We start from the raw sequence: 9,863 nt of genomic DNA, 5'->3' as shown, positions 1-9,863 counted from the left end.
CTAGTTTTGTTTGTTTTTTACACCAAGCACACGCTATTATGACAGGCTATAGGCCTACAGCAAGCAATTGCAAATATATAAAATAAATAAATAAAATGCTGAAAATAGCAGATCTACAAGCGTGAGCTTGTAGATCTGCTATTTTCAGCATGCAACCAAGTGTAAAATTAATTTTATTTCATTTACTGATGAAATAAAATTCATCAGGCATTTTTGTCCAAAAAGGATTTCACCAAAGACAGACCTTGCATGTTTCCATTCGGGTCCCATCCACTCACACATGACATGAATAATAATTGAACACAGTAAAAACAATTGATATAACAATAATAATTTAAAACAACGTATGAAGTTCCTCTAAACCAGTGGTGGAAAGTAACTAAGTACTTTTACTTAAGTACTGTACTTAAGTACAATTTTTAGGTATTTGTGCTTTACTTGAGTATTTCCAATTTCCAGTACTTTTACTTCTACTCCACTACATCTCAGAGCCAACATTTGTACTTTTACTCCACTACAATTATTTGAAAACTTTAGTTACTTTAGTTACTTTGGCGATTTTAATTTTGATTAGAAAACATACATTAACCACTTCAACCCAATACATTTTGGCCATTTGAAAATAGCCGATCTACAAGCTCACAATGCGTCGCGTTGCGACGCATTGTGAGCTTGTAGATCGGCTATTTTCAATAGACTTTGTACACATTTTGAACTTGTGAAGTGGGACATTCTGCAATATGAGTACTTTTACTTTTAGTACTTTAAGTACATTTTGATGCCGATACTTTTGCACTTTTACTCAAGTACATTTTCAATTCCGTACTTTTACTTGTAAAGGAGTAGTTCTAAATTGCAGTATTGGTACTTTTACTTAAGTAAAACAATTGAGTACTTTTTCCACCACTGCTCTAAACAAGAAATATACAGTATGCACAGGTTGGGGCCGAAGTTAATCGGAAGGAGATATTAGCTTAACCCATTCTGACCGGGCACCCATTTTGGTGTTAGCATCATGTTATGCTTTAGCTATTTAAAAATAGCAGATCTACAAGCTCATATCGCGCCACCGAGTGGCGCGATACGAGCTTGTAGGTCTGCTATTTTTGAAAAAAATCGAAGAACGACTGACATTTTTAGAATCTGATCTCAGGTCAGAATGGGTTCATCAGACCAGTGTGTGTCCCAGTGGAAACCTCGTATGAATCTGATCTCAGGTCAGAATGGGATAAAGAGGCCATGGGCGATCACCTCCTCTCCCTTTGACCTGCTGACATTTCATATTTTTTTAATCGCAATTAATCGCAATTAGTCCCGGCCCTACTAAAAACAGTAGGTTCTTTGATCTTTATAAATACCTCTATAAAACACATTGAAAAGCAACACAGCAGGCAAGGATGTGTTATATCATATGTCTTCTTTTATTTTCCAGAAGCCATTATTCATAAATACTGTTTGTTCATTATGCTTGTCCATTCAGCTCCATTCACTCCAATTCCACCAGAGTTTAAATACTGTTTGTTCATTATGCTTGTCCATTCAGCTCCATTCACTCCAATTCCACCAGAGTTTAAATACTGTTTGTTCATTATGCTTGTCCATTCAGCTCCATTCACTCCAATTCCACCAGAGTTTAAATACTGTTTGTTCATTATGCTTGTCCATTCAGCTCCATTCACTCCAATTCCACCAGAGTTTAAATACTGTTTGTTCATTATGATTGTCCATTCAGCTCCATTCACTCCAATTCCACCAGAGTTTAAATACTGTTTGTTCATTATGATTGTCCATTGAGCTCCATTCACTCCAATTCCACCAGAGTTTAAATACTGTTTGTTCATTATGCTTGTCTATTCAGCTCCATTCACTCCAATTCCACCAGAGTTTAAATACTGTTTGTTCATTATGATTGTCCATTCAGCTCCATTCACTCCAATTCCACCAGAGTTTAAATACTGTTTGTTCATTATGATTGTCCATTCAGCTCCATTCACTCCAATTCCACCAGAGTTTAAATACTGTTTGTTCATTATGCTTGTCCATTCAGCTCCATTCACTCCAATTCCACCAGAGTTTCGGCAGCAGTTTGCCACAGAGTGTTTATAATTATTCAAATAGTAGATAATTATACTTCAAATTAAATTACACTGAATTAAATAAGAAATAACGACTTAACCCGGAACCCCTTTTGGTGTTTTTATTCTACTTTAGCTGGTGCCGCGTGACGAGCTTGTAATATTCGTGAAAATGTGGTGCAAATCTTTGAATATATATTCTTTCGGAACGAACGTTTTTAAGTTAAATCTTTGCTTCTTGGGGTGAGGGGAGGTGGGGGGGGGGGGGGGGGGTCCCTGGAACAACATATTTTCAGATGGGGTCCCTGGAACAACATATGGTAACACTTTACAATAACGACCTGTTATAAAGCATTTATAAACATTTATAAGCCATTTGTAGACGAGTAATAAATCATGAACAATCATTGTTGACATCCGTAAATGTTTACCTAAACATTTATAACTATGTTTAAACATCATTTATAAGTTATCAGTAAGGTATTAGTAAGTATAGTAAACTATTCACATAGTTATAGTAAATATTTACGGATGTCAACAAACATGTCTGTTCATGATTATTACTCATCTACAAACTGCTTATAAATGTTTATAAATGCTTTATAACAGGTTGTTATTGCGAACGCAGTGATTGCGAATGCAGTGATTGCGAATGCAGTGAGCACTAACTATGAGACCCTGCAGATCATGTCTGTGTGTGTGTGTGTGTCTGTCTGTCCCGCTGTGACACCACCCGCCCGCCACCAGAGGGCGCAGCTGTAGCGCACACACACACACACACACACACACACACACACACACACACACACACACACACACACACACACACACACACACACACACACACACACACACACACACAATCACACAAACAACCACACACACAAACAACCACACACACACACACACACACACACACACACACAGTAGAAAACTTAAAAAAATTACTAACTAAAAAGAAAAAGAAAGTACGTAAGTTATTCTAATTGTTGTTATTGCAATTTACGAGCTGCGTTCGCTTCCCGCGTTTGCGCGTCTTACTTGTTGTAAAGTGTTATACCCAATGTATTTTCCGCAGCCAAATATAGATCATTCTGGGGTCCTTGACGTGAAAAAGGTTGCACAACATTGACATAGAAACAGGTTTTTAAACCTTTGACGACATTTTTTATAATCATTAGGTCTAAATGGGTTAAAACCACGACAGGGCTCCATATTGTCCCATATCTACAAACATCTTCTGCAAAAACAACTAGAATCCAGGAATAAAAACGATGGTTTATAACCCCTTTTGGTGTTAGCATCATGTCGTGCTTTAGCTATTGAAAAATAGCAGACCTACAAGCTCATACGAGCTTGTAGGTCTGCTATATTTTGCAAAATCGAAGAACGACTGACACAGAAACATAGCTTTTACAGAAAACTGTCAGGATGTCGAAGACATTTTTTAAAATCTGATCTCAGGTCAGAATGGGTTAAAAAGCTTTCATGATTTCATAATGCATTATCATATATTATAATATCATATGTTATACTATCATACATTCAGTCTCAGTGTGTGTGTGTGTGTGTGTGTGTGTGTGTGTGTGTGTGTGTGTGTGTGTGTGTGTGTGTGTGTGTGTGTGTGTGTGTGTGTGCGTGCGTGCGTCTAATAGACACACAGGTCAGGGAACTTCATCTCGTAGAGGGGGATGGAACGGGGCGGGGCCTGTCCCAGGGAGGCGGAGCCTGAGGGCGAGGGCGGCGGCCTGATGGTGGACTCGAAGATCTCATCCAGTTTACTCTGTAAGATACACGACTGAGAGAGAGACATAGACATGACACAGAGAGAGAGAGAGAGAGAGAGAGACATAGACATGACACAGAGAGAGAGAGAGAGAGAGAGAGAGAGAGAGAGAGAGAGAGAGAGAGAGAGACATAGACATGACAGAGAGAGAGAGAGAGAGAGAGAGAGAGAGAGAGAGAGAGAGAGAGAGAGAGAGAGAGAGACATAGACATGACACAGAGAGAGAGAGAGAGACATAGACATGACACAGAGAGAGAGAGAGAGAGAGAGAGAGAGAGAGAGAGAGAGAGAGAGAGAGAGAGAGACATAGACATGACACAGAGAGAGAGAGAGAGACATAGACATGACACAGAGAGAGAGAGAGAGAGAGAGAGAGAGAGAGAGAGAGAGAGAGAGAGAGAGAGAGAGAGACATAGACATGACACAGAGAGATCAGGGGTTCAGAGTCTTGCTCAAGGACACTTGGACACTAACTCTGGGAGAGCCCACAGGGATCGATTCATTATATATATTTTTAATAACTAGGAAAGGAAGTGATGAAAGTAGCAATAATAACAATATTATATGTATTAGATATTAAAATGGGTACCAGAACCCATAGTTTGGGACACACACACAGTGCAGCACTGACAATGTGACACACAGCACCCTCTGCTGGGTGAAAGCAGCACTGACAATGTGACACACAGCACCCTCTGCTGGGTGAAAGCAGCACTGACCCTGGCGCCACAGTGAGCAGCGATCTCCTCAAAGGGAGCCTTCTGGAACCTCTCCATCAGCTGACGTCTCCTTTCCCTCTGCTCCTCCACCACTACACTGTCACCTAGAGAGAGAGAGAGAGAGAGAGAGACATAGACAGGCAGAGAGAGAGAGAGAGAGAGAGAGAGGAAGAGAGAGGCAGAGAGAGAGAGAGAGAGAAGTCAGAAAAGCATGGGCCCTTATTTGGTCATATGGGGTCATATTTAGCACCCCCTAAAGTCACAGATCACTAAACTAAAGCTTTGAAGCTCATTTTCTCTGCTTGGTCTTTTTTTCCACTATACTCCTGCAAGACATTTTTCTATACACCATATCTCCAAAACTGCTGGGTCAAACTGAACAACTTATATGTCAATTTGAAGCTATGATTTCATATGACATGTCAGATAAAAATGAAAATGAAAAAATAAAAAAACAATGGCAGTCTCTCGATCAAATTCGGTCACATATGTTTATTCTCCAGTGTGGAGACGCTGGTGTGCCTGCAGATGACTTGACTGAGTGAAACTCTTGTCAGTCTTTACAGCAGTAAGGTGTTTCTCCAGTGATACGCTGGTGTGCCTGCAGATCACCTGACTCATTGAAACTCTTGTCAGTCTTTACAGTGGTAAGGTGTTTCTCCAGTGTGGATACGCTGATGTCTCACCAAGGAACCTAAACAACTGAAACTCTTGTGACAGTGTTTGCAGATGTGGCTTTTCTTTCCTGTGTAACTCGGTGTCTTTACATTCTTGGCAAACTCTTGATTACCGTTTTGAGAATGAGCTGTATAGGTTCCTAGTTTGGGGTTGGACAATAGTCTTTATTGACATTGTTATACATTGTTTTGTTTCGATTGTGTTGTTCTACTTTAGCTTTGGCAATGCAAACGTCTGTTTTCCTCATAATGTCAATAAAGGATCCTTTGAACTGAATCAAACAGAAATCAGACAAACAGTTATCATTATAGAACTATAAACTGATCTAACTGAAGCCATCATACATATAATCACTTGATTGATAACAAAATGTGTGCTTAATAATAATAATAATAATAATAATAATACTCACAAATTGCATTTTTTAATGTCTCAAATGTTATCTGCTCTGTTTGAGACTTCTGGAGAGAGAGAGAGAGAGAGAGAGAGAGAGAGAGAGAGAGAGAGACAGACAGAGTAAAGTGGCTGCAAAGTTTACAAGAGTGTCCTCAGTCATCAATGTCTCTCATGCACGCACTCGCACACGCACGCACACACACGCACACGCACACGCACACGCACACGCACACGCACACACACACACACACACACACACACACGCGCGCGCACCTGTGCAGTGTGGTGACTGTAGGCGTTCAGGTCCATCTGAACGGACACAGCGTCCACAACACTCATCCTCCTCCCAGGATGGTCCTCATCTGTCACCGGAAAACACACACAGCACTGTGAATACATAGGATGGTCCTCATCTGTCACCGGAAAACACACACAGCACTGTAAATACATAGGATGGTCCTCATCTGTCACCGGAAAACACACACAGCACTGTAAATACATGTATTAATACATGTAATACAGTACTGTAAATACATGTAATACAGTACATGTTAATACATGTAATACAGTACATGTTAATACCATAGACTGTAAAAAATATGGACAAAGCGTTCCCCGGGTCTAACATGAACGTAAAATGAAGCCTGTAATAATATGCTAATTCCTGATGTAAGTCGCCATCTTTGGTACCAGCTGGCCATTGGCTGGCTCCGTTTTGTATACCAGCTGGTCATTGGCTGCCCAGACAACGAAGCGGGACTTCGCCCCTTCTTCTCCGTTGGTTTTTATTTTGACTCGAGTGGGAGGGGAATCCCGATCATAGACTGTAATGGTAGCCACGCCCCTCAGAACATACGCGATGGGTTTTTTTCTTTATGGTCATTTTTTTAATTAATGGGACCATAATTTTCCAAAAAGAATATTATGACATTAGAAATGAGACTTTAAACTAGTGACTGGAAGAAGAAAGTATTCATGACCATGTTTATTAAGGTAATACAGTCTAGGTGAAGTTGGGCCAAAATACATGGGCCTCTATGGAGCTATGGGGCTTTTTGGGTCCGGTCCAGCGCCACAACAGGCCATTATATGAACTACCGATTTCAAATGAGGCTTCACGAAATATCTGGCTGACTGCCCCCCTGGTTAATACATGTATTAGTATGTTAACCCATTCTGACCTGAGATCAGATCCTAAAAATGTTCTTCTACATCCTGACAGTTTTCTGAAAAAGCTATGTTTCTATGTCAGTCGTTCTTCGATTTTTTCAAAAATAGCAGACCTACAAGCTCATATCGCGCCACTCGGTGGAGCGCTATGAGCTTGTAGATCTGCTATTTTTCAAATAGCTAAAGCATAACGTAATGTTAACACTAAAAGGGGATCCCGCCCAGAATGGGTTAATACATGTATTAGTACATGTAAATACATGTAATAGTACATGTTAATACATGTAATAGCAATAAGGCGACGGTGACTCAGGGGTAGAGTGGCCGAATGGGAACCGTAAGGTTGCCAGTTCGAACCTTATGTGGGTGGGCTCCCCCAGAGTTACTGTCGAAGTGTCCTTGAGCAAGAAAGACACTGAACCCCTGATTGCTAAGGGGCGCTGATCTTGTCATCATACACACATGACATCATCACATTCCGGCCAATCACAATATGCGTCTTCACTTTTCCAGCCTCACTTTTAATCCTCAATGTGTGTATAGGCTATATACTTTGCTCGGCCAATCAAATCATTGCTATATGGGGTGACGATCAGCCAATCGAATCATCGCTATGTGACTCACACAAACACACACAGGGCTGGGCATAGGGAAAAATGGCGTGTGTGCGTGCGTGCGTGCGTGTACCTGTTATGTGTGGTGTGTATGTGCGTGCGCGTGCGTGTACCTGTTATGTGTGATGTGTGTATGTGTGTGCGTGTACCTGTGATGTGTGGTGTGTATGTGCGTGCGCGTGCGTGTACCTGTTATGTGTGATGTGTGTGCGTGTACCTGTGATGTGTGGTGTGTATGTGCGTGCGCGTGCGTGTACCTGTTATGTGTGATGTGTGTATGTGTGTGCGTGTACCTGTGATGTGTGGTGTGTATGTGCGTGCGCGTGCGTGTACCTGTTATGTGTGATGTGTGTATGTGTGTGCGTGTACCTGTGATGTGTGGTGTGTATGGCGTGTTGAGGCGCTCCGTGTTGTATCCACTTCCTCCCAAAGCCTCAGAGATCTCAGACAGAACGAACACGACGTCGCCCCCTGCTGGCGGCCCTGAGGCAGGCAGACTGAGCACGCACATTAATCAGATTCTATAAAGATGTTCTGCTACATCCTGACAGTTTTCTGATAAAGTTGTGTTTCTATGTCAGTCGTTCTTCGGTTTTTCACAAAAATAGCAGACCTACAAGCTACGAGCTTGTAGATCTGCTATTTTTCACAATAGTTAAAGCATAACATGATGCTAACACCAAAAGGGGTTCCCGCGCACATACGCACGCACGCAGTGATATTATTTGTTAGTGATTTGCACAAAGAAATTAGCAGACAAAATTGAAACTGGAACACTATATATTATAGAGCAGTGGTTTTCAACCATTTTGATATACCAGGACCCATTACATAATATTATTCTGCATTTCAGCCACGGACCACCAGAGTTAAAGATCTGTAAGGGTCCATTTGGTTGCCAACTCTGTCGTTTAGCTATAGAGGGACCACCTGGAACCCCCTCAAGGACCACTGGTGGTCCCTGGGCCAATGGGGACCTGGGGTCTGTCTGTCTGTCTGTCTGTCTGTCTGTCTGTCTGTCTGTCTGTCTGTCTGTCTGTCTGTCTGTCTGTCTGTCTGTCTGTCTGTCTGTCTGTCTGTCTGTCTGTCTGTCTGTCTGTCTGTCTGTCTGTCTGCCTGCCTGCCTGCCTGCCTGCCTGCCTGTCTGTCTGCCTGCCTGCCTGTCTCACTCACCTGGGTGTGTCCATGAAGACGTGGTCAGGCAGCAGATAAGGAGCGTCCCTCTGTCTGACCTCTATGACCTGATGAGCAAAAATACACAGGATTACGAAATGGTGCATTTATATAATATAGCAGCATTTATCCAAAGCAATTTACATAGACTGTGTATTACATTCACCCATTCACTTTACATAGACTGTGTATAACATTCACCCATTCACTTTACATAGACTGTGTATTACATTCACACACACACTTTACATAAACTGTGTATTACATTCACCCATTCACACACACACACACACACACACACACACACACACACACACACACACACACACACACACACACACACACACACACACACACACACACACACACACACACACACACTTTACATAGACTGTGTATTACATTCACCCATTCACACACACACACACACACACACACACACACACACACACACACACACACACACACACACACACACACTTTACATAGACTGTGTATTACATTCACCCATTCACACACACACACACACACACACACACACACACACACACACACACACACACACACACACACACACACACACACACACCTTTACATAGACTGTGTATTACATTCACCCATTCACACACACACACACACACACACACACACACACACACACACACACACTTTACATAGACTGTGTATTACATTCACCCATTCACACACACACACTTTACATAGACTGTGTATTACATTCACCCATTCACACACACACACACACACACACACACACACACACACACACACACACACACACACACACACACACACACACACTTTACATAGACTGTGTATTACATTCACCCATTCACACACACACACACACACACACACACACACACACACACACACACACACACACACACACACACTTTACATAGACTGTGTATTACATTCACCCATTCACCCACCTTTACATAGACTGTGTATTACATTCACCCATTCACACACACACACACACACACACACACACACACTTTACATAGACTGTGTATTACATTCACCCATTCACACACACACACTTTACATAGACTGTGTATTACATTCACCCATTCACACACACACACACACACACACACACACACACACACACACACACACACACACACACACACACACTTTACATAGACTGTGTATCACATTCACCCGTTCACACACACACACACACACACACACACACACACACACACACACACACACACACACACTT

General features: G+C 41.8%; 1 protein-coding gene across 1 annotated transcript in view; it reads right to left on the bottom strand.

Moving 5' to 3' along the window:
* Positions 1–3,643: 3,643 nt before the first annotated feature.
* Positions 3,644–9,863, bottom strand: part of LOC310853830 (protein EFR3 homolog B-like) — a 30,451-nt gene continuing 24,231 nt past the window's right edge. Inside the window, exons 17-22 of the mRNA XM_083758303.1 lie at positions 8,612–8,679; positions 7,808–7,935; positions 5,928–6,016; positions 5,671–5,719; positions 4,581–4,684; positions 3,644–3,873 (exon numbers count right to left, since the gene is read on the bottom strand). Of these exons, the coding sequence (XP_083614429.1) occupies positions 3,724–3,873; positions 4,581–4,684; positions 5,671–5,719; positions 5,928–6,016; positions 7,808–7,935; positions 8,612–8,679 (588 nt within the window). The 3' untranslated portion in view covers positions 3,644–3,723. The remainder of the gene's footprint in view (positions 3,874–4,580; positions 4,685–5,670; positions 5,720–5,927; positions 6,017–7,807; positions 7,936–8,611; positions 8,680–9,863) is intronic.

The sequence above is a fragment of the Protomyctophum parallelum genome (assembly GCF_964188405.1).
Source record: "Protomyctophum parallelum genome assembly, chromosome: 23".
Taxonomy (NCBI): domain Eukaryota; kingdom Metazoa; phylum Chordata; class Actinopteri; order Myctophiformes; family Myctophidae; genus Protomyctophum; species Protomyctophum parallelum.
The sequence above is the reverse complement of the archived record's forward strand: the minus strand, read 5'-3'. Positions and strand labels throughout refer to the sequence as shown.